General features: G+C 42.5%; 1 protein-coding gene across 1 annotated transcript in view; it reads left to right on the top strand.

The window, feature by feature from the left end:
* The window catches only part of LOC139578540 (PR domain zinc finger protein 5-like), a 59,027-nt gene extending 33,486 nt beyond the window's left edge, over positions 1–25,541 (top strand). The window contains exons 14-16 of the mRNA XM_071406265.1: positions 13,720–13,805; positions 20,657–20,761; positions 23,723–25,541. Of these exons, the coding sequence (XP_071262366.1) occupies positions 13,720–13,805; positions 20,657–20,761; positions 23,723–23,887 (356 nt within the window). The 3' untranslated portion in view covers positions 23,888–25,541. The remainder of the gene's footprint in view (positions 1–13,719; positions 13,806–20,656; positions 20,762–23,722) is intronic.
* Positions 25,542–26,342: the final 801 nt, after the last annotated feature.

The raw sequence follows: 26,342 nt of genomic DNA, 5'->3' as shown, positions 1-26,342 counted from the left end.
ATTATCATTTTTTAGTTAAATTCATCAACTGTCATTGAACGTCACATAAAACGGTGTAAGATAAACACCAATCTAGTCTACCAGATCCACACAAGGCCAGTCTGCTCCCCCAGAGCCCAGAATGGTAACAGTATCCCAGAGTGGATGTTCATTAAATTGCCTTTAACTGGAGAGCCACACATTCCAGTCTGTTTCCTTACCAACAGACTAGTGCAGAGACCTGGCACAGTCACACACACTCCATCTACCCCCTACTCCCTCCCTCCTTTTCTTTCTGTTTCTCTACATCTACTTGTCTGTTTGGCACTTGCCTTTCTCCCACTTAGAGACTCTCTCCCCTACCTATCTTTCCTGCTCTCTCCCTATCCTCCTCTTGCCCTCCCTGTATTTGAGATTGAATCCTCACTCCAGTCCACTCATCTTGTTTTCATGCCACAGATACATCAGCTGAAATCATCTCAAACTAAGTAGCTCCCAACAAACAATGGTTGTTTTCTTTCCCCAATCCCTTCATCTCGGGAATGTGTTTGCAGCTTTAGTACTAACGATTTCCCCCAGGCTTTTCTGCCATTGAGATCCAAAGTACACAATCAGTGCTATCACATCCTCACTAGGGCATCTATCACTATCACAACCATCACTGCTATCACATCCTCACTAGGGCATCTATCACTATCACAACCATCACTGCTATCACTGACCACCATCCCATTTAATTAACCGTGTCTCATCATCCAATCATAGCTACCTAATCAGGGCTCTAGACTATGATTAAGCAATCAAAATGCCTTTTGACAGTTTTAATGAGCTTGCTCATATATTTATTAGCCTAATACCTAGTCCTACCTATTTTGTTAAGGACTTAGTCTAACACCATCTTATTGCCAGCTCAGATCAACTCATCCTCTAGGTTCCAAAAGCATAAAATAAAGAGTGTGGGGGGGATTGTCTGCATACGTGCATACATATGTACAGTGCCTTCGGAAAGTATTCAGACCCCTTGACCTTTTCCTCATCAATCTACACACAATACCTCATAATGACAAAGCAAAAACAGTTTTTTTGAAATAAAAAACGAAAATGTCACATTTACATAAGTATTCAGACTCAGTACTTTGTTGAAGCACGTTTGGCAGCGATTACAGCCTCGAGTCTTCTTGGGTATGATGCTACAAGCTTGACACACCTGTATTTGGGGAGTGTCTCCCATTCTTCCCATCCTCTCAAGCTCTGTCAGGTTGGATGGGGAGAGTTGCTGCACAGCTATTTTCAGGTCTCTCCAGAAATGTTCGATCGGGTTCAAGTCCGGGTTCTGGCTGGACCACTCAAGGACATTCAGAGACTTGTCCCGAAGCCACTCCTGCATTGTCTTGGCTGTGTGCTTAAGGTCATTGTCCTGATAGAAGGTGAACCTTCACCCCAGTCTGAGGTCCTGAGCTCTCTGGAGCAGGTTTTCATCAAGGATCTCTCTGTACTCTCTCTGTGCTCTGTTCATCTTTCTCTCGATCCTGACTAGTCTCCCAGTCCCTGATGCTGAAAGAAATCCCCACAGCATGATGCTGCCACCACCATGCTTCACCATAGGGATGGTGCCAGGTTTCCTCCAGACGTGACACTTGGCATTTAGGCCAAAGAGTTCAATCTTGGTTTCATCAGACCAGAGAATCTTGTTTCTCATGTTCTGAGAGACTTTAGGTGCCTTTTGGCAATCTCCAAGCGGGCTGTCATGTGCCTTTTATTGAGGAGTGGCTACCGTCTGGCCACTGTACCATAAAGGCCTGATTGGTGGAGTGCTGCAGAGATGGTTGTCCTTCTGGAAGGTTCTCCCATCTCCACAGAGGAACTCTAGCACTTTGTCAGTGATCATCGGGTTCTCAACTCTCTGGTCAAGGCCCTTTCCCCTGATTGCTCAGTTTGGCTGAGCGGCCAGCTGTAGCAAGAGTCTTGGTGGTTTCAAACATCTCCTATTTAAGAATGATGGAGGCCACTGTGTTCTTGGGAAACTTTAATGCTGCAGAAAATGTTGTGATACCCTTCCCCAGATCTGTGCCTCAACACAATACTGTCTCGGAGCTCTATGGACAATTCCTTTGACCTCATGGCTTGTTTTTTTTTATAGACAGGTGTGTGCCTTTCCAAATCATGTCCAATCAATTGAATTTACCACAGGTGAACACCAATCAAGTTGTAGAAACATCTCAGGGATGATCAATTGAAACAGGATGCACCTGAGCTCAATTTCGAGTCTCATAGCAAAAGGTCTGAATACTTATGTAAATAAGATATTTCAGTTTTTTATTTTTATTAGCAAATAATCTAAAAACCAGTTTTCGCTTTGTCATTGTGGGATATTGTGTGTAGATTGATGAGGGTAAAAAAAACAAATAAATCAATTTTAGAATAAGGCTATAACGTAACAAAATGTGGAAATGAATACTTTCCAAGTGCACTGTATGTGCTTGTGTGTGTGGCAGTGTGGGACATGGCTGAGTCTGATTGATTGTATTTATATCTAAACAAAAGAGCGGGCCATGGGGGAATGCAGGGGGAAGGGTGGGAGCGGAGGGGACACCTCAAAGAAAGAAAGGAGGAAGGAGAGAAAAGACCACTCCAAAGAAAGCATCCAGCAGGATGACCCTTGACCCTGACTGGCTGTAAATCTGTCCTCTCATTCTATAGCCCAGAACTCACTCGCCCTAGCTTTTGTTGTTTCTTGAGTAAAGAAAAATAAGATTGAGGAAAAGTGTGAGTAGTTCCCATAAAAAACATCGACAATGCTCATTTTGTTCTCTCACATTGATGAGTAATTGGTTGGGCATACAGTTCTTTCCAGAGTAATTTGAAGTGTTAGTTAGTGTAGCATAATACATTGAATATACATTGGATGCTTAGTATGGGCTTACAAAGGATTCTGTATGAACTGAATCAGTGGTGGGGGTATTTTAATTGGGGTAGAGTCCAGTGGCGGTCGGTGCCGTTTAAGATGAGGGAGGGCACATTTTTTTTCATGAGCATGGCCTTATTTCTATTACAGCATGTTGGATGACTGTCATTCATATTCCATTCACCCAGTTAAATGTAACATTGATAGGTTTAGGCTACTACATGATACTCAAATTTTCCCTGTACCCATCATGAGGTTGCTACAACCTAGCCTATGAATGAAAGTTTACAATGTAGGGGCACAGGTCGAGAGAAATTTGAGTAATCAAGGTGACAGACATTGACACATTCAATACCGCCTTGCACACTCTTGCCTGCATCTAGCTGATCTAGGGTGTAATTATTAGTCCCAACAGTTGACAACGAGAGTGTCTATTGGACAAATTCAGGTTTTTGTTCCGTTTGCTTCTGTTTAGGAAAAAAATATATACAGAATCGGCGGATTGACCCCTGATCTCATGCAAATACAGTTCACTTTCATAGCAGCCACATGCATACAATACAGAATGATCGTTGTAGAATTTCTTCTCGCATCTACGCACTCTCCTCATCTCAGCTTTCCCTTCACTTGTGGAATTCAGTGCAGAATACATCAGTTGTCTGTGACCAGGCGAAAAAACCTTTCCAAGCCAAACGTTCATATCATAACCGCTAACCGCTACACACAGCCTACATCGTTGTCACCATATTATGTCATAGCCAACATAGCTACTAGAACTAATGCGTTAATAAACCCGCTACAATCATGCAGTACAGTGTACAGTCACAAAGGCGTTTAGCAGTTACACCGGCGGGCACGGTTGGCAATACATCTATAAAACCAAACGCTTACCTTGATTTGGAAGAGTTCCAGTGTTGGATAGCCAGCTAGCCAACATAGTATCCCTCTCTGTTTGAGCCAAGTGTTTGAGTAGGTTAAACAAGCTAGCTGCATTCTCTTGCTAAGTATGTGAAAGTAAAAATTCAAAAAACTATGAAATACAGCTAGCTTTCTCCATCTCTCGCTTCTCCTTAATTTTTGAAGAAATTAATTTGTTCAAAACTGTTCAAAAATTGTCTCTCTTTGAGTCAACTACTCATCACATTTTATGAACTGCAGTGCTACCTAGCTGTAGCTTATGCTTTCAGTACCAGATTAATTTTCTGATCATTTGATTGGGTGGACAACATGCTGCAAGAGCTCTGGTTGAAGGACGTCCTCCGGAAGTTGTCATAATTACTGTGTAAGTCTATGGAAGGAGGTGAGAACCACAAGCCTCCTAGGTTTTGTATTGAAGTCAATGTAACCAGAGCAGGACGGAAACTAGCTGTCCTCCGGCTACACCATGGTGCTGCCCTACAGAGTGCTGTTGAGCCTACTGTAGACCTTCTTTGCAAAACAGTGTGTTTTAATCAATTATTTGGTGACGTGAATATATGAAGTATAGTTTTATCTAAAACTATCTTAAATTTTTCTGAAATTCCCTGAGGAGGATGGTCCTCCCCTTCCTCCCATGAGGAGCCTCCACTGGTAGAGTGTCTCTTCTAGTTGTTTGACTTCCCTGCAGGGAGGAAGATGGAGGATTGACTAGTAAATTGCTAGATGTCTGGTTGGCTTTGTTAAGTACAGTTAAAAATCAAGGTTCTGAAAGACTAGTGTTGTCTCAGTACTCCACTAGGTATGGTTTTGCCCATGTGGCTGCTAGTTCTGTAAATAAACCTTTAACATGGCTCCTCTTCCTGTCAATAATCTCTTTTAAAGGAAGCCTCCAGCTGAGGTTAAAGGTCTGTGTGTTGACAGTCTCTCTGGATGGTACAAAGTTAAACGCCTGGTATTGTTTGTTTTTACAGTGTCCCCACACAGGAACAGCACAGCTTCACTTATTTACCTGGTAAACACTAATCACACAGGATGCTTTGTAAGGTTTTTCTCACAACGATTTTCCGTGTGCGGTCACTCGACACTCTGGTCATCAATGTTTCACTGGTCATGAGGAAATTGTCTATGTGTTTGGCCATCACATTCATTTGGGATGTGGATTGGCTAACACATGGTAACGTGGGATTTAGCTGATTGATTCCCACACCTTCTACTAGCCAGACGGACAGGGTGGGACTTCTCCCGAGAGAGTACCGACGATGTCAAGGCATCCTGGCGAGTGGCGATATCATTCACCTTAGAGAGGAGGGAACCTTCCCTGCCACTCACAATCAAACTCCATGTCTGGAACTCCAATTATAACTTATTTCATTCTAAACTAAAGCAAAGAGGGGGACTCCCTCATATTCTCATTAACAGGTGATTCCAGAGAGTATGACTCTTCCAGAGAGTCCCACCCTTATTTGATGATTAATGTTGGCATAAGACTGGTGTAAATGCAAATGACCATAACTAGATCATAGGTCAGTGTGACAGTTTTCTACAGTGTGCAGTGATGATATATGACAGTCCTGGGGTTGACCAAGGTGCTTACGCCCAAGGAAGTGTTCACAGAACCCAGTGCCCACTGAGTGTTACTGACATCATAGCACATGTCATAGTTTGTCGCTCACAAATTGTCACTATTATAGAATCACCCAGTTCAACTATTTAGTGTCTAAACAAAGACGTTCTTTGTGTGATATTTTGGATTCAGTTTATGGAAATGTAACATTTAGGGTTCCTAATGTATGACTGGCTCATATTACGTACAGTAAAACAGTGAACTTTGCAGTTATTGTTCAAACAGGCGTCATTGAAATTGAGATAAATTGGCAGTTTGTTTTAAAAACCCTGTGTCCTCCGTGTAAGACATGAGTAGAGTAAAACGGTTGAGTCATTCCACCTTTGACCCATCACTCTGCATGATGTGTGTAAAGATATTGTACTGCATGTCATTATAAAGACAGTGAAGCAGATGTCTTTAGTTTCCCTCGAAACGGCCAGAAAAGACTGAGTAGTGGTGTGTCTAATGGACTGAAGACGATCGGTAATTCTAAGGGACATGTACTCTGCTGGAGACCAGTGTCTTTACAGTTGTTAAGTATGCAGTAGTCTCTCTGGGCACAACGGGATTCAGATGCAATCCAAATGTACATCTGGCAGACCTCTGGGAACACTGACGGACCACTTAGCTAGTAGCTATACTAGCTGCTAGTTAACTTTAGGAGCTGGATTTGCCTGTCTTTGCAATTTGTTTGTTTGCGCTCTTTAGCATTTAGATAAAAGCATCCATGAGAATTCGCTATTACTTTTACCTTGTGTGCTATGCCGGTAATACCGTAAATCCCGGGATGGCAGAAGAACGGTATGACGGTTTGAAAATCTGGTTACCGCCCATGCCTAGTACAGTCTGTCACAGAGACTCTCTCCTTCTCTCCTCCTCTTCACCTCTCTCACACTGAGACCTACTGAGGGGTAGTTTCCACTGAACAAGTTGTGTGGTGAGGGTTGTTTCAAAAGTGTGGGTCATTATTGTGTGTGTGGGTGTGTGGTAGAGGGCAGGGTGTGAAGTTCTCTGATACAGGTTGTCTCACATGGGCCAATTTTAAGAGAAACGTTTCAGGAAGTAAATCAATCTTTGTAGGCCCAGGTCATAATAGAAAGGTCAAGTGTAAAGTTGTTGGGCATTTCTGGGGCTGATCAAAGTCAAATCGCTTATCGGCTCAAATGGATCGATATCACATTACCACAGTGGCCCCTGTCGGCATGCAGAGCGAGAGAGAGAGGGGCCGAGGAGGGCCAATGTCTGGCTGGACTGGAGGAAGCCAGGAATTAATTTCTGATGGACAGCGCTAATGTCTTTCAGACCAGGGCCTGGAGCTACAAAGCGTTCTCCGTAACACGAATGCTGTGTGGCAGGCATGCGACGAGCAAGACCATCTGTTTACCAGACACTCACGCACACACAAGCACACACACAGGCACACTGTCAGAGGTGCCAAACGGATCGATTAGCAGACAAGGGGTGTGAGGAGCACAGTGGGGGGGTGGGTGGCAGGAAGACTCAGGGTCACAGGGAGATGGTGTCCCATTTCAGCGCATGCTAAATCAGTTACCATCTCCACCACACAAAGCCCAGCCTCCTCACACAATCCCCAAACCATCTCACTCAATCTAGATAATAAGTGGATGGTTTCCAATTACGGTAGTGTTCAACTGAAAGGACATAGCGCCTCTCATATGAACCATACCAGCTCAAGGAAATGATTCCTGAAATGATTGCTATTGTTTCTGGTCCGTGTTTGTATCCTGTAAAGGATTGAGCTGATCTTTTTGGACTATTCTGGATGTCAGGCGTGTGTTAGAGAGAACTGGTCTGGTTTGATGTGAGCGGTGCCAAAGAGTTGGGGTTGTGTGTCAGTCAGCTGTGGATGAAGCATAATGTTATTGAACATGTACGTACGTTTGATTGTAGTGAGCACATTGTACTGCTGTTACAATGGTGAGGACTACTGCCCGAGCTCTCTATTTGCAGGGTGTGGGTGTCTGTACAGTGTATCAGTATATCAGCCTAGTCCTCTGCTCTTACCCAGAGGGATGCACTCTAAGCCGCAGAGCAGAGCACACTGTGCCGACCATATTAGAACACACTAATGCCTTCTCCAAGGCCTTAGCCTGATACCCTACCATGCTACATAACAGACAGATTCTCTCTCCTCCGTCTCTATGCACATCTGGGATTCAGATTTTCCTGTTTGTCAACAAAGGCCTCCTAGAGACTGAAATTGAGCAGAAGGATTTTTGGGGGGTTGGGATTTTGAGCTGCCGTCTCTGCACGTTTCTGAATGCGTGATCATTCTGTACTGTACGAGGCCTGTTGTTATCCCTTTACAAGCTATATGTTGGATGGATGAAACAGGACAGTACTGCTCTGTCCCTCCCTGGTCCTGGTTAGCTCCCTTGTGGAGATGTCTGGTGTGACAATTCTACCTCGGTGGCCACTGCTGGTTTACGAGGACAGCAAAGTGATGGCTAGCCTAACTTTGATTGGCAAAAATTTACTGGGTTGGAAGAAATGGTCAGACACAAATTGAAATCAAACCAATAGAATCCCATCCTTGAGTTAGAGAGGACTTAAACAGATTGGAAATGTTTTTCCTCCCCTGAAAATGAGTGAATCTGTAAAGGATGCACCCTCGCTGACTGTTCCACTCTCAGAGAGTCTGCTAATAGACAATGCCCTACAATAATGTAGTGTTTAACCCAAAACCACATCATCTCGTACAGTACATGATGGATTTGAGTTGAGCTTGTGTCAGTGGGGAATTAGCCCCAAACAGAGCTAAATGTTTATTATTGGTGATTATTTCTCTGCTGATGTTCTCTCTCTCTCTCTCTCTGTCTCTCTCTCTCTCTCTCTGTCTCTCTGTCTCTCTCTCTCTCTGTCTCTCTCTCTCTGTCTCTCTCTCTCTCTCTCTCTCTCTCTGTCTCTCTCTCTCTCTCTGGGTGGTTGTGGTTCCTCTGATTGAATAGGCATCTCTGCATGTTAACTCCCTGTCTCCCCGGGACACTCAGCTCATTAACCTTATTACATACAGGAGCAAAACATCTCCTCCATCAATTCCTCCTCTATCTAATTAAAACACTCTCGCTTTTTCCTCTTCAAATTTTTGACAGTGAAGAGGTATTAGACTACAACAAAGTGTAGGAGGAATTAGATTGTGGTACCCACAAGGACGGACACACACACACACACACACACACACACACACACACACACACACACACACACACACACACACACACACACACACACACACACACACACACACACACACACACACACACACACACACACACAATCCCTTAAGGTGGTGTTTTATTAAGTTACAATTTTGCTGTTACACTTCTCCCCCTGGAGCTGTTCTATTTACACTGGCAGGAACAGCTCTTATTCTAAGGGGACTCATTTTGTCCAAAATACCCTGATTCTATTAACCCAGAAATGAGCCAAAAGAGTCTTGTCTTGAGTTTCATACATTGGTGTTACCTGGTCGTGACTGTTGTGGTCTAGTTAACTATAATTTACTGTGATTCTCTGTGAAAGGAATTTAATTCCAATTGTTTAGAAGCAGTAAAATACAGTGCCTTCAGAAAGCATTCACACCCCTTGACTTTTTCTTCATTTTGTTGCGTTACAGCCTGAATTTAGATTTTATTTGTCTCTGGCCTCCACACAATACACCATAATGTCAAAGTGGAAGTATGTTTTTTTGACATTTTTACAAATGAATTAAAGATGAAAAGCTTAAATGTCAATAAGTATTCAACCCCTTTGTTATGGCAAGCCTAAATAAGTTCAGGAGTAAACATTTACTTAACAAGTCGCATAATAAGGTGCATGGACTTACTCTGTATGAATAATAGTGATTAACATGATTTTTGAATGACTACCTCATCTCTGTACCCCACGCATACAAATTATTTGTAAGGTCCCTCAGTCTGGCAGTGCATATCAAACACAGATTCAACCACAAAGACCAGGAAGGTTTTCCAATGCCTCGCAAAGAAGGACATCAATTGTTAAATGGATTTAAAAAAAGCAGACATTGAATATCCCTTTGAGCATGGTGAAGTTATGAATTACACTTTGGATGGTGTATCAATACACCCAGTCACTACAAAGATACAGGCGTCCTTCCTAACACAGTTGCCGGAGAGGAAGGAAACGTCTCAGGGATTTCACCATGAGGCCAATGGTAACTTTAAATCAGTTACAGAGTTTAATGGCTGTGATAGGAGAAAACTGAGGATGGATCAACAACATTGTAGTTACTCCACAATACTAACCTAATTGACAGAGTGAAAAGGATGAAGCCTGTACAGAATAGAAAAATATTCTAAAACATGCATCCTGTTTGCAACGAGGCACTAACAATAACACTGCAGAAAATGTTAGGTTTGGGGCAAATCCAATTCATCACATTACTACAGTTGTACTACTCTCTGTATTTTCAAGCATAGTGGTGGCTACATCATGTTATGGGTATGCTTGTAATCATTAAGGACTGGGGAGTTTTTCATAAAATAAAACAAAAAATAGAATGGAGCTAAGCACAGACAAAATCCTAGTTGAAAACCTGGTTCAGTCTGCTTTCCACCAGACACTGGGAGATGAATTCACATTTCAGCAGGAAAATAACAATGCCAAATCTACACTGGAGTTGCTTACCAAGAAGACAGTGAATGTTCCTGAGTGGCCGAGTTCAAGTTTTGACTTAAATCTACTTGAAAATCTATGGAAATACCTTAAATTGGTTATTTAGCAATGATCAACAACCAATGTGACAGTGCTTCAAGAATTTTGAACAGAATAATGGGCAAATGTTGCTCAATCCAGGTGTGGAAAGCTCTTAGAGACTTACCCAGAAAGACTCACAGCTGTAATTGCTGCCAAAGGTGCTTTTACAAAGTATTGACTCAGGATTGTGAACACTTACGTGAATTAGATATTTCTGTGTTTCATTTTCAGTAAATGTTTGAACATTTGTTAAAACATGTTTTTACATTGTCATTCTGATGTATTGTGTGTAGATTTTGAATTCGGGCTTTACTCAACACTTTCTGAAGGCACTGTAGCCATGGTGGAACCCCAAAATACTACCTTACAAGTATTGCACTCTATTTTCCTTTGGAAGGGGTATTTTCACTGCGGTTATATGAGTTACCTCATATTCCATATATAGGTTGGTAATCAGTGCTGGTTGTGCTATCTGGGCTGAGGATCAGCTCTGGGGTAAATAGATCCACGTGTCTGCTGGCTGTTTGACTGACAGCCTGTCACATCCTCTTTGCCATCGTACAGAGCTTGCTCAGATAGGATCTCTGGGAGTTAGGCTGGCCTGTCTTTGATCCACTGGGCCCGGGCTCAGCTCAGCCGGGCCTGCCTGACTATGGGTTGTAGTGTGTTCTTACTTTGGAGCTATGTTTTTTCATGAGACAAGCGGTACTACTGATTGTGAGGCCTTTTCTCTCACTAGAAAGAACACATGGATTAGTGTGACAAATAATCAATCATTATTTCCTCACATAAAACTATAGGCAGATTTGTGAGTGTGTACCATTTAATTTGATTCGAATAAGATAAAAGCAGGGTTTCCTAAACTCGATCCTCGAGACCCCAAGGGGTGCACGTTTAGTTATTCGCCCTAGAACTACACAGCTGATAATTTGAATCAGCTGTGTAGTGTTAGGGCAAAAACCAAACGTGCACCCTTTGGGGTCCCGAGGTCCAAGTTTGGGAAACGCTGGATAAAAGGATATTTGATTCTGAGAAGGTTTGTGGGAGTTCTGTTTGCTTTTCTTCATCATTGCCCAGTGAGGATCTTCTCAGAACACACCTACATTATAATAACCTCGACCCAAACCTAACAACCATAGAATCTCTTCATAATTGTTGTTCCTGTGAGGACCTAGAGCCTGGAGAAGGGTTTCCCTGCATAGAAAAGCATCAGAGCACAACCAGAGGCAGCATGGCTAGAGGGAGAAAAGGGCCTTGAGAAGAACCAGATTCATGCTCAGTACAGGTCCGCGGACCAACTTACTATTGACAGTTAGAATAGTAGAATGAATCCACAAGATGCAATTTCAAAATGTGGCTTTGCATCAGCAGTTTTTCTCTTATGTCAGTTACTGACATTCACTCACTCATGTCACCTAACATGGTTTAAATTGGTAAATTAGTCTAGCCACCTATCTAAACTTGTAATCGATTTTGTTAGTCACTCTCACTCAGATATCCTATTTAAAACTGCAAACATTTCTCTCTTCCCCATGGCAAAATGAGTAGAATTGTATGAAATTAGTTCAAACTGCAATGTATTCTCTATGCCCAGTGCTTCATTTGTAAATTGGGAGGTGCCGGAACAAAAAGTTTGTAGCCTAGGGTCCGGGAAGATTTTGAATTTTTTTATGTATTTATACATAATTTTACATGACTGCAGACTTTGGCAGAATCTTTTTCAATACCCCAAAAATTATTGAAATGACAGGCCACTTTGACACTGAAACTGAGATCATTAAAAACGTCTTGAATCCATCAATAGCCTAGGCCTAGGTGTGTGGAGACACATATTGTACAATATGAGGAGGAAATTATAGTCCTAAAAAAGCTTTCCAGTTGAACCGAATCATCCAATGACGCGCAGCTCACTCATCAGCGATGGCTGATGCCCTTGTGTCAAAAGCCTCTCTGTTGTTTTCCTTTGCAAAACAATGCTGTTTGCTCAATAGGCCTATTTGGAAGTTGATAACATATTTGGTAGCCTAAAGGCAGATTAGTCTTCTCTTTTCAGCAGGAGCCATTTGCTTTCCAGTCTGTGTTTTCCCACGATTGTATTTGCAATATTGCGAAAGCCCTGTTTTGGCTGCATGCTATTCACTGACAGATTTGACACGTGTTCCCAACTGTAGGCATGGCCTGTTATTGGGCTACACACAATCCACAGCTAGACACATAAAAAAATAAAAATAAGCTATTGTTCTTCTGTGACTAAATTATAGGCCTACTCCAGGTGTAGTCTTCTGAATTATTAAATTTCTTTCTGAACAGACAGCAGTAATTCTATAACTTCTTGGCAAATGTATTTCAATTGATCAGGGCTGCTGCCGGAACCTCCAGAACCCTTCCCGTGGCTATGAGTACATAAATGCAACGCTGGAGAGATGAGTTGCAGGCTAATGTCTATCAGAGCAGAGAGAGGGAGAGCGATCAAAGAAAGTAAATGTCATTCTAGTTCTGTGAGAGGTACAGGCATGCTTCTCTCTCTCCTCACAGCAATGGACATGCATTTGTCTACAGGCTACAATGTTGTGCAAACCAAAAACCTGGGCCGGACTAATTCAAATCAATTCTTAGAATATCAGGCACGTTTTCACAACGTTTTTTAGTGGGAAGGGGAATTACAGAGGAGGCAACTCGAATTAACCCTGATTGCTTTTATTAAATTGTTTACATTGCAAACAGTGAAGAAGAAAAAAATTATGCCATGAGGGGTACCAGATCCTGGCAAATGAGTTCCGGAATGAAACAGTCCAAAACTGAGAGGTGCCAGATCCTGTTCCGGCAGGATCCGGCTCAAATTAAGCACTGTCTACGCCCCATGGCAAAATGTGTAGAATTGCAGGAAATTAAGTGTATAAAACGTTTTTTTCTTTGCTATCAAGAAGGGGGCTGTTCAAATGTTTTGCTCGCAAGGGCCCCCAAAAGGCTAGGACCGGCTCTGACTGCATGTGGGTATGGATGTGGGTACGCAGACCCATGAGCCACTGCGGCCCTCATGATGAGTTCAGATTTTTTGTGGCCCCCATCAGTGTCAGAGTGCAGTGTAGTGCATCGGTGCATGGCAGCGCCAGCAGCTCTAGTTTAGGGGCAGGGGTGGCATAAACATGAAGATCTCCCCTCCCGTCTCTCTGCGGCGCTGCATCAGAGCTGGAGGCCTGGCCGGCAGGAAACAGATAACTTTGATCAGGGTCTGCATGTGGCCAGCCGCAGTGCAAAAATTTGGATTTTCCCCCTACATTTTCTTCATGCCTCCAATTCCTCTGAGCTTAGATCTGCTCTGTTTGAAGATTACCGTGGTCATAGTAGTTTTAGGTGAACGTGTGTGTGTGTATGTATGTCTAGTGTTTGATCATCGTGTAGTATTTTGTGTTTCAAAGAGTTTTTTGCACACTGCCTAGTGTGTAGACAAATGTGCGCTTATCTAAACTACTTAAGAGCATCTGCACACTGTATTTGTAATCTGCTCTGTATTGATTTTGATGTTTCCTTCTCGCAGATGTGTGTTGATCCTTCTGTTGATGCTTCTCTCTAGGTGAGCGGCCATACCAGTGTCCTTACTGTGACAAAGCATTCAGCAAGAATGATGGACTGAAGATGCACATTCGCACACACACTCGGGTAAGTCTCTTTTCCACACCCACTTCTACCACACACTCTCTCCTCTCTTTGTTCCAGGCACAGTTTGGGGTGTTGGTGTTTCTCTGCCACATGGAAATGGTTTGATTTCCCTTTACCTCCTTCTCCTCCTCTTTCCATCCTCACACCCCTACGTGTTTGTGTGTGTGTATTCACACATGTATGTCTCTGTATGTATTTGAGTGTAAAAACCAGTCATGAAAGCCAAGGAATAGTGATGGGGGAAAATGTATACAGTTACAAATCGCAATATAAGGTTTTTACAATATTATATCAATATTTGACTCCCAAGTCCCCAGTTTCTTTTTTGCTACTGTAGGTAGTGTTATCTAGCGCTAGTCGGCTGTACCTGAGCCAAAACTCTGATATTTTTCATTCTATAGCTTGTTCTCCATCTTCTTTTTAAATAGTGAGCCAACATGTTTTCAGCGCTTTTATTTAATGACTGATCAAAACTCGTTTACTCATTGCTCTCTCTTGTCTCTCTGTAGTAGACATTGTGAGCAATATGTTTGGAACATCAAATCGCAATCGCAGTATAGAATCTAGGGCTGACCCCATTTAGGCGACTGGTCGGTAGAAATGGTAAGATAAATTGGTGTAACCTACAAAGCTGGTGTAGCCTATTACCAGCAACTTCAGGAGTGTAATGGCAGAATCTGCGAAGGCCAGCAGCAGCGGGAGGAGGGGGGTCGGGAATATATATTTTTTCTGGTTAGGCTATCTTGATCTCTGGCTCCCTCTTGAGTCATTTGTGTGTCTTAATTATTTAATCAAACAGCGTGCTTAAAGCATCAGACAAGTTTAGTACTCTATATATGGAAAAATACATATTTAAACATTTTGACCAATTGATTGGTTGAAAGAAAAAATGACTCGATTGACTAATATTTTTTTGAGGGGTCAGTGACAGCCCTAATCGAATCACAATACATATCGTATCGTATTGTGAGGTCCCTGGCAATTCCCAACCCTACCAAGGAATAACAGTAACATTCTGGATATGTTTTCGTTGAGAGCTGTTTTTGCTGCCGGATGTTTTTAACCTCCAAATGAGCTAGGAAATATCTTCTTACTACGACATGACTTATGGTGTATTCCATAAGTCACATGAAATATCCTTAATCATACTTTTCTGTTTTTATGTAGGAAAATCTACACATGCTACTGTGTTTATATTTGCAATTGTGTGTGTCTAAGATACACTACATGCCCTAAAGTGTGTGGACACCTGCTTGTCGAACATCTCATTCCAAAATCATGGGCATTAATATGGAGTTGGTCCCCCCTTTGCTGCTATAACAGCCTCCACTCTTCTGGAAAGACTTTCCACGAGATGTTGGAACATTGCTGTGAGGACTTGCTTCCATTCAGCCACAAGAGCATTAGTGAGGTCGGGCGTTGACCACAGATTTGGAAGCACAGAATCGTCAAGAATATACAGTTGAAGTCGGAAGTTTACATACACTTTGGTTGGAGTCATTAAAACTCGTTTTTCAACCACTCCACACGTTTCTTGTTAACAAACTATAGTTTTGTCAAGTCGGTTAGAACATCTACTTTGTGCATGACACAAGGAATTTTACAAACAATTGTTTGCAGACAGATTATTTCACTTATAATTCACTGTATCACAATTCCAGCGTGTCAAAAGTTTACATACACTAAGTTGACTGTGCCTTTAAACAGCTTGGGAAATTCCTGAAAATGATGTCATGGCTTTAGAAGCTTCTGATAGGCTAATTGACATAATTTGAGTCAATTGGAGGTGTACCTGTGGATGTATTTCAAGGCCTACCTTCAAACTCAGTGCCTCTTTCTCTCTTTGCTTGACATCATGGGAAAATCAAAAGAAATCAGCCAAGACCTCAGAATAAAAATTGTAGAAGTCCACAAGTCTGGTTCATCCTTGGGAGCAATTTCCAAACGCCTGAAGGTACCAAGTTCATCTGTACAAACAATAGTACGCAAGTATAAACACCATGGGACCACGCAGCCGTCATACCGCTCAGGAAGGAGACGGGCTCTGTCTCCTAGAGATGAACGTACTTTGGTGCGAAAAGTGCAAATCATTCACAGAACAACAGCAAAGGACCTTGTGAAGATGCTGGAGGAAACAGGTACAAAAGTATCTATATCCACAGTAAAACGAGTCCTATATCGACATAACCTGAAAGGCCGCTCAGCAAGGAAGAAGCCACTGCTCCAAAACCGCCATAAAAAAGCCAGACTATGGTTTGCAACTGCACATGGGAACAAAGATGGTACTTTTTGGAGAAATGTCCTCTGGTCTGATGAAACAAAAATGTAACTGTTTGGTCATAATGACCATCGTTATGTTTGGAGGAAAAAGAGGGAGGCTTGCAAGCCAAAGAACACCATTCCAACCGTGAAGCACGGGGGTGGCAGCATCACATTGTGGGGGTGCTTTGTTGTAGGAGGGACTGGTGCACTTCACAAAATAGATGGCATCATGAGGGAGGAAAATGATATGGACATATTGAAGCAACATCTCAAGACATCAGTCAGGAAGTTAAAGTTTGGTTGCAAATGGGTTTTCCAAATGGTCAATGACCCATGCATACTTCCAAAGTTGTGGCAAAATGGCTTAAGGACAACAAAGTCAAGGTATTGAAGTGGCCATCACAAAGCCCTGACCTCAATCCTATAGAGAATTTGTATGCAGAACTGAAAAAGCGTGTGCGAGCAAGGAGGCCTACAAACCTGATTCAGTTACACCAGCTCTGTCAGGAGGAATGGGCCAAAATTCACCCAACTTATTGTGGGAAGCTTGTGGAAGGCTACCTGAAACGTTTGACCCTAGTTAAACAATATAAAGGCAATACTACCAAATACTAATTGAGTGTATGTAAACTTCTGACCCACTGGGAATGTGATGAAAGAAATAAAAGCTGAACTAAATCATTCTCTCTACTATTATTCTGACATTTCACATTCTTAAAATAAGGTGGTGATCCTAACTGACATAAGACAGGGAATTTTTACTAGGATTAAATGTCAGGAATTGTGAAAAACTGAGTTTAAATGTATTTGGCTAAGGTGTATGTAAACTTCCGTCTTCAACTGTATGCTGTAGCGTTAATATTTTCCTTCACTGGAACTAAGAGGCCTAGCCTGAACCATGAAAAACAGCCCCAGACCGTTATTCCTCCACCACCAAACTTTACTGTTGGCACTATGCATTCGGGCAGGTAGCATTGTCTTGGCATTGGCCAAACACAGATTAGTCCGTCAGGCTACCAGATTGTGAAGCGTGATTCATCACTCCAGAGAACGCATTTCCACTGCTCCAGAGTCCAATGACGGCAAGCTTTACAGCACTCCAGCCGACGCTGGGCATTGACGTGGTGATCTTAGGCTTGTGTGCGGTTGGTCAGCCATGGAAACCCATGTCATGAAGCTCCCGATGAACAGTTCTTGTGCTGACGTTGCTTCCAGACGCAGTTTGGAACTTGGTAGTGAGTGTTGCAACCGAGGACAGATGATTTTTATGCGCTATGCGCTTCAGCACTCAGGCGTTCCCGTTCTGTGAGCTTGTGTGGCTTACCACTTTACCCTTTGAGCCGTTGTTGCTCCTAGACGGTTCCACTTCACAATAACAGCACTTACAGTTGACTGGGGCAGCTTTAGCAGGGCTGACATTTGACGAACTGACTTGTTGGAAAGGTGGCATCCTATGACGGTGCCATGTTGAAAGTCACTGAGCTCTTCAGTAAGGCCATTCTACTGCCAATGTTTGTCTATGGAGATTTCATGGCTGTGCGCTCAATTTTATACACCTGTCAGCAATGGGTGGGGCTGAAATAGCCAATTCCACTAATTTGAAGGGATGTCCACATACTTTTGTGTATATTTGGTGTACCAGTCCCAGGTGTCCATAAATGCTTATCTGCCCATCTCCAGTGCTACGCTTTAGTTGATCTGCTCCATGCTCAGCCAAGCTGTAGAACGTAACACCCAGGAATAGAGGTTCACACACCTCTGCCAGGCAGCCAGGAATAGAGAGGAGTCCTGTCTTGCCAGCCAACGTCTCGCTCTGCAAACATGAAAGCTGGAGGACCTTTTTTTCCATGAGGAGATTCCAGGACACTCACGTAGGCTTCTCCCACAGTGATTTTTTTTTTTTAAGTCTGGGGAGGATAATGATTACTACTTAGAGCGGTATATGGTGGACTAGAATACATCCACATGTAATAGCAATCTCACAGCATACACTGAGCACAGTCTGAGAAGTTTTGAAAGTTTTGAAAGACTGTGATTGGGTTCCTGACTGTACATTGTGAGGACATGACAGGTGTCGTTAGTGTTGATACGATGAGCATGTAAATGTACACTGACTCAGAGCTTGGACCAAGCTGCTCAGGGTGGGGAGAGGAAGAGCATGGTCACCCTGGTCTCTCATGTGGTCATTTCCTGCCCGTGCCTCTGCACTACTTCTCTACCCACTGAAGTTCTCCACCTAATCACCGCTTTCCATGAGTTGTGTGTGTGTGTGTGTGTGTGTGTGTGTGTGTGTGTGTGTGTGTGTGTGTGTGTGTGTGTGTGTGTGTGTGTGTGTGTGTGTGTGTGTGTGTGTGTGTGTGTGTGTGTGTGTGTGTGTGTGTGTGTGTGTGTGGCCATGGTACTGTATATTTATGCCCTGTCGGTTTTGTTGACACGTTTCAAGTACATTTCCTGTTTGCTCAAGCATACATCATTACGTTGCACTCTATGAACCTGGACTGCAGGTACAGTATAAAGCTTCTGGCCTAAAACTGTACAGTGGAAACAGGCAGCTGGCGGCACAGGGACACTCCTATCAGCTCCTATTCTCTAGCGAGGACTTGATGAAACATTCATGTTTGAATTGAGACATGGCTTTGTGTGTCCACGGCTCTGTCTTTGCTCAGAGCACCGTGACTGCAGTAGTGAAATATGGGCTGAGCTGACACACAGCAGAGAGCTGGACGATGAAGTCACCCCTCAGCAGAACAAATGCCATTTGGCTGAAGGAGCTCCAGCTCAGTGTTAATGTATAGTTTAGAGATGGATCTGTTTAGAGTTGTGTGTTTATCCCACATAGCAAACCATCGGCAACTACAATAGAACACATGTGATTCGTATAAAGCGTCTGACATGTTGCCTGGTCAGAGATTTTTTATTAATCTCTTTAAGTTTCTCTGATGGTGACAAGAGTGATCTGACTGTAAACACACTGATTAAAATTCCACTGGTTCCCTCTGTGGGGGTGCCTGTTTGATTTTGTTTGACTTTGGCCCAGAGTTCTGAAGTTCCATCAGAATCTTCCAAGCTCCTCTGTTTTCAGTTTGGAAACCTCTGAACGGGTTTTACTGTAACACTTTTTCATTGGTCAGTTATAGCTGGTTCCTATTGGTCCAATATAGCAGTCTCTGATTGGTTCATCACAGCATTAAGTTTAGATGGGTATTAGCAATACGGCAGTTGCTCCACCTTGCCCTCTAGTAGGTTAGGCGGAATCATCACCATATTGCTAATTACCTCCAATTCTTTCAAAGCTATAAGAAATGCCTAGGGGTATATGGACAAGGGTTTGATTTTGTATTGTATTACAGAGGATATGTTGGTTTAGAGATGACCATTGACCACACGTTTGATATGAAATGTGATCCTCCTGGATCTCTTAGAGTACATAAACAGAGCCCTATCCCTCCATTCATAACCCTGCTGGCTCCTGACTGGACAGATTCAGAGATGAGCCAATCAAAGGGTCAGGTTGAATGTCACAAGGGTGAACATCTGCTGAAGAGCAGATACAGATGTTACTGGGGTCACAGTGATGCATTCTGGGTCCTCCACATCACCCCTATACATCTGTGTGTTTTCTTGACCTCTGAACTTGAACCTTTTTTGGTTTTCTGTATGTCATTCAGGAGGAAGTTTTCCCCTGAGTGTGAAAGTGATGCTTTATTAGAAAAGTGATACCAGTTAAACTAGCAGGTTTATCTGGCGGTTTACAATACACAAACCGTCACTTATCTTCTGGTTTGGTCTCCACACCCAAGTTTCTCACACACCCAAACACACTGTTAGGCGTCTCTCGTTTTCTTTCTTTCTCACTCACACTCACGCAGACACACTCACTCATACACACACTCACAGACATATGCATTGAACCTGATCTTTACCTCCGGTTGTATCCTGTGTCATTGGCCACTCCTTGTCCCGCCCACATGATAGCTATTTTCCCAGGACCCTTACTTCCTGTATTCACCCAGTTCCCATGACAACTGAGCCCTAAATGGGTAGAGACTTTGCTATCAGTGAGTCTTGTCAAAAAGAGCCACAGAGAGACTGTCCACCCAGAAAATCACGCACACACACACAAAACACACACACCCACAGAGCGATAGGAGCTTTTGAGTGACACCCAGACAGGCCTCTGAAAGGCACAGAGGAAATGTTCTTTGGTAAACTGATGAGGTGTGGAGAAGAGGGTGATATTCTACAGCCCCAGTGAGCCGGCGCACTCGTACATGTTCAAAGGGCTTTTCTGTGCCGTGTTTTCTTACGCTTTAGAGGGATCCATGTGTTCCTTATGGCCCCATACGCTGGCCATTTCCTCCCTACTGCAGGGGCTGTACAATCTCTCATTTCATATCTTCATAAACTCACTAGGGGGGCGGTGGGGTTTGAAGTGAGAGGAAATGAGGGTGTGTGTGTGATTGTGGGTGTCCATTGTGTGAGAGTCCATGTCTCTGTTTGAGTACAGTATTTGTGTATAGTATACGGGTTGGCTGTGTGTTGAGAGGTGATCTGTCTGTAAGTGTGCGTTTGTTTGTGTGTCCCTGCAGGAGAAGCCATATAAATGCAGTGAATGTAACAAGGCCTTCAGTCAGAAGAGAGGTCTGGACGAACACATGAGGACCCACACCGGAGAGAAACCCTTCCAGTGTGATGTGAGTTCTGGGCCTTTGAAGTTGCACTATGCAGACATCGCTCCCCCGTTTCCTGATTGCTCAGTAAAAGACACATAACCAAAACTTAAGAACGGGAAGCATAGAAATAGCACACATAGAACATATCTACCACTTCTTAGACTGCTTTCAAGTAGAATTATAGATCTATAAATCACATTTCAATGTGAATTTGGTCAGGTGGCACCAAAAGTTACATATTTCCACTTTAACCATAACTCCAAATGCTGTGGGGATACAGTACCAGTCAATTTTCTACATTGTAGAATAATAGTGAAGACATCAAAACTGTGAAGTAACACATATGGAATCATGTAGTAACCAAAAAAGTGTAAACCAATTAAAATATATTTTATATTTGAGATTCTTCAAAGTAGTCACCCTTTGCCTTGATGACAGCTCTGCACATTCTCTCAACCAGCTTCACTTGGAATGCTTTTCCAAAAGTCTTGAAGGAGTTCCCACATATGCTGAGCACGTGTTAGCTGCTTTTCCTTCACTCTGCAGTCCAATTCATCCCAAAATCATCTCAAATGGGTTGAGGTCGGGTGATTGTGGAGGCCAGGTCATCTGATGCAGCACCATCACTCTCCTTCTTGGTCAAATAGCGCTTCCACAGCCTGGAGGTGTGTTGGGTCATTGTCCTGTTGAAAAACAAATGATAGTCCCACTAAGCGTAAACCAGATGGGATGGCGTATCGCTGCAGAATGCTGTGTTAGCCATGCTAGTTGTGTGCCATCTAAATAAAGAAATTCAAAATAAATCACAGACAGTGTCACAAGCAAAGCACCCCCACACCATCACACCTCATCCTCCATAGGAACCACACATGCGGAAATCCGTTCACCTACTCTGCTTCTCACAAAGACACGGCAGTTGGAACCAAAAATCTCAAATTTGGACTCATCAGACCAAAGGACAGATTTCCACCGATCTAATGTCCATAGCTTGTGTTTCTTGGCCCAAGCAAGTCTCTTATTCTTATTGGTGTCCTTTAGTTGTGGTTTCTTTGCGGCAATTCGACCATGAAGGCCTGATTCGCGCGGTCTCCTCTGTACAGTTGGTGTTGAGATGCCGGTTACTTGAACTCTGTGAAGCATTTATTTGGGTTGCAATCTGAGGTGCTGTTAACTCTAATGAACTTATCCTCTGCACTTTAAGAAACTTTCAAAGTTCTTGAAATGTTCCCTATTGACTGACTTTCATGTATTCAAGTAATGATGGATTGTCGTTTCTCTTTGCTTATTTCAGCTGTTCTTGCCATAATATGGACTTGGTCTTTTACCAAATAGGGCTATCTTCTGTATACCACCCTACCTTGTCACAACACAACTGATTGGCTCAAATGCATTAAGAAGGAAAGACATTCCACAAATGAACTTTTAACAAGGCACACCTGTTAATTGAAATGCATTCCAGGTGACTATCCCATGAAGCTGGTTGGGAGAATGCCAAGAGTGTGCAAAGCTGTCAAGGCAAAGGGTGGCAATTTTGAACAATCTCAAATCTCAAATATATTTTTATTTGTTTAACACCTTTTTGGTTACTACATGATTCCATATGTGTTATTTCATAGTTTTAATGTCTTCACTATTATTCTACAATGTAGAAAATATAAAAAAATAAAGAAAAACCCTGGAATGAGTGGGTGTGTCCAAACTTTTGACTGGCACTGATTGTATGTGTACATATGTGTGTGTCCGTGCTTTTGTGTCCACGCTTATGTATGTGTGCTTGTGTGTGCATGTACTCTGCTCAGCCAGACTGTGGCACGGGGCCAGATGTGGGCTAAAACTCAATATGAGGAAGATAAAGATCTCTCTCCTCTGGAGAGGTCTAGTCGACTGATCTCACGTAAACACATTGAGAAGATCAGAGGGAGAAATTACCCTCTGTTTATAATACCGCAGGAGTAATAATGATTCTCAGAGAGAAACACGCGACCACGGGTCCTGCTGATGCTCTGGAAGGATCTTTTAAGACCTGTTAAAGTCTCTGGATCCCCCTCACTTTCCTCTTACCATGTCTGGAAATTGAAAACATCTTTCCTTCCACTGTTTTTATTCTGTTTTATGGAAGACCCACAACTGTGTCTTTTTAAATTACTAGAGTTTTACATCTGAAAGCCAATCAAATTGGCTGTTTCCTTAACCCTCAGAACCCTCTGACATGATGGGTCTTTTAAGCCCAGACTGGCTGGGTTAGCACTAGGGGGTTCGGGAAACGAAGGACATTACTGTTATCAGTTAAGGCCATCTCTTTATTGTAATCATTTCAAGGATGTGTTTGAATTAAATTCATGAAATGCATTGTTTCACTATTAAAGGCTTTGAGTGCAAATCTTTTGTATTTTGTATCTCCAGCCGTCTGTTATGACGTGCATCCTAAATGGTGATTAAACCTGGTTGATGATGTGATCACAGAAACACACACTCTGTCACAGAAAGGTTTACCGCTTGTGAACTTTAGGGGACTTCTCTACTGTTTTTTGAATGGATGATATTTAAGTGTGAAGAAGACATGCTGGGAAGCCTGAGTCCGGGTGTTGAACTGCTGCACCCATGCCAATGCAGGATTAAGGTGACTGGTAGTGTGAAATGGAGTCGTTTGTCGGGTGTGAAAGTGATCATTTGTGATGGATGTTATGTTTAATTTATTCCCTCTTTATGTCGGGAAAATATGATTTCTATCTAAGCCTTCTCTCGTGTGATTTCCAGTACAAACTAAATGTGGTTCAGTCAGCTGGCTGTAGCCATAATAGGGATTGTAAAGCTTAATATTGCTCTGCAGCATACTTCTTTAGTTTAGGACTGAATGAATTCAGTAAGATCCATCAGAGAGCTGCTATAACAGAGATGTGTATGTACTGTAGTTAAGGTCTAATCCGTTCTAATCTCTAACAGAGCTAACTAACACACTTCTGTTTGCTCTGCTCTCTGTAGGTGTGTGATCTGTCGTTCAGTCTGAAGAAGATGCTGAGCAGGCACAAGCTGACCCACAACCCCAACAGGCCCATGGCAGAATGCTCGCTGTGCCATAAGAAGTTCACCAGGAACGACTACCTCAAAGTGCACATGGAGAATGTTCACGGGGAGACAGAGGGCTAGAACCCATCTACTGTATATGATACTACTGAAGATAAACTACAGTGAGCTCCAAAAGTATTGGCACATTGACACATTTGTGGTTCTTTTGGTTCTGTACTCCAGCTCTTTGGATTTGAAATGATACAATGACTATGAGGTTAAAGTGCAGACTGTCAGCTTTATTTTGAAGGTATTTTCATCCATATCAAAATTACAGCACTTTTTGTATAGTCCCCCCATTTTAGGGGACCAAATGTATTGGGACAAATCCACTTACAGTATGTGTATTAAAGTAGCCCTATAGAAATGAACGGTAAATAATGTATTATTAAAAACATATTCTATTCTTATTTACAATAAAAGTGACTACAAAATGACACTATTTACCATTCATTTCTATTGGGCACAAAATAATCTGAAACACAACCAGAATAAACAGAAAATGCATCCAACAAGTTTGTAGGGTCACAATCTTGATGTAGTCGTTGTGTGCTAGAAATATGGGACCAAATACTTCACTTTTGGCTACTTTAAAACACATACAAGTGAATTTGTCCGAGTACTTTTGTTCCCCTAAAATGGGGGGACTATACAAAAAGTGCTGTAATTTCTAAACGCTTCACCCGAAATGGATGAAAATACCCTCACATTATAGCTGACTGTCTGCACTTTAACCTCACAGTCACTGTATTAATTCAAATCCAAAGTGCTGGAGTCCAGAGCCAAAGCAACAAAACATTTCACTGTCCCAACACTTTTGGAGTTCACTGTATATTTACAGTGTTAAACGTACAGGATGGCATGCTATGCATTTCAGATGTAGCAATAAGCAGTCTTTTCTTTTTCCGATTAAATATATACAAATGCAAAATATGGAAAAGATTAGATTTCAATATCGGAACATATCCTGCACATAGGAATTATGGAGTATGGAGTACATATTCAATTCACAGGGGGTTTGGATGAGGCGCAAGACCCACGCTGTTCTGATCTGCTTCCAAACCGCCCTTCTCTTCCTGTTTATACTTTACATTCAATTGAGTTTTAATAGAAAAGTTTGGGAGTGGCATGTCCAGACAATTCAGCGCAATACAATAACTAGCCTCGCTCCAAAAGTCTCTTTCCTACTTATCAGCTTCTCGGTTCCCATCTTATGCCAACCGTACAGTGCCTTACTCTGTTACAGCTATATGCTTGTGACCAGGTAACACACTTTCCAAAGAGTTTGAAAGACAAAGATGTTTACCAAACACAGCCAGCCTACTCCCTTCCTCCAGCCCACGCATTGTCTGGAAACGCAATGAATTCCTTCTTACTGTTGTCAAAGTTACTGTTACTGTTTGTCAAAAGAAGAGCAACAATTGTTCATAATACTGTATTTCATGTTTGCTAAGACTGTTTTATATGGTTATTTCATATACTGAGGGACCAAGCAGTTTCTTTCTGTTTATACTCCTGTTTTTTAAATCCTGTATGTTAAATGGATAATGTATTTAATGGATGGTGCAATTTTGTATGTTTGTTCTTTTTATATGGCCAGACCATAGCCTTCCTGTGTTCCACAGACTGTTACACATTCCCTCTCTTTTACTATTCATCTCAAACTGTGAACATTTCACATCACACTTCCCTGTTTTGAAATGTACTTCATAAAAACCTCATTACTTACCAAACAGCCATTTACTCTGTTAATTCTAAGTATGTGTCGATTAACTGTTGACGTTGGGGTATTTCGGAAAACACTTGAGAGTTGATTAAATTTGCTCGCTTTATTGTTGTTAATTTAACCCTTATTCTTGGTTTGGCTGGCAGTCTGCTGGGAGCCTAATTTAAGTGTTTTTTTCCCCCAGTGGCCACAGTCACCACTGATCACCGCTGCCTGATCTCTACAGTTCCCACTTTGCCTGATCTAAAGCAACCCACTAAAGAGGCTATCTGATGGTTGCTCTACTCTCTTCTCTTTGCTCTGCTCTCGCTATAAAGGGACTCACTCGGACTCATTTCTCACACTCATCCACTGCTGAAGCTCCTGATAGGCTCAAAGGCGTTTTGAAGGGTTTACTGCGTCTGTGAGAATTTCCTGAATGGCAGCTGGATGCTGGATCAGTGCTGGGAGTCTCTAAGCTTGTCATCAAATAGTCTGTTAAGAGTGGGTATAAATCCTGTCATGTTTGACAGTCAGTCTCCGCAAACACATACTCTGGTTTATAAAACCAATGCATTCGGCATGTTTATTTTCTGTGTTTGGGTGCTTGTTTGTGTTTTAATGTTGTTGCAAAATCCATCACTAAATCAGATGTATTAAACTGGTAACACCTATCCCCCCAGAGACTGATTAGGCATATGCTACTCTTGCGCGCGAAACACATGGGAGACGGTGGATATGGGAAGCGACATGGACAGGCGCGTCTCCATTCAAAGTCCCAGTGTCCCTGAGAACTGGGCGGCTGGCTGTTCTGCAGGATTCTCAGATCAG

This window comes from Salvelinus alpinus, chromosome 6, assembly GCF_045679555.1.
Source record: "Salvelinus alpinus chromosome 6, SLU_Salpinus.1, whole genome shotgun sequence".
Lineage (NCBI taxonomy): Eukaryota > Metazoa > Chordata > Actinopteri > Salmoniformes > Salmonidae > Salvelinus > Salvelinus alpinus.
Note: the sequence above shows the minus strand (reverse complement) of the source record. Positions and strands in the feature narration are given on the sequence as shown.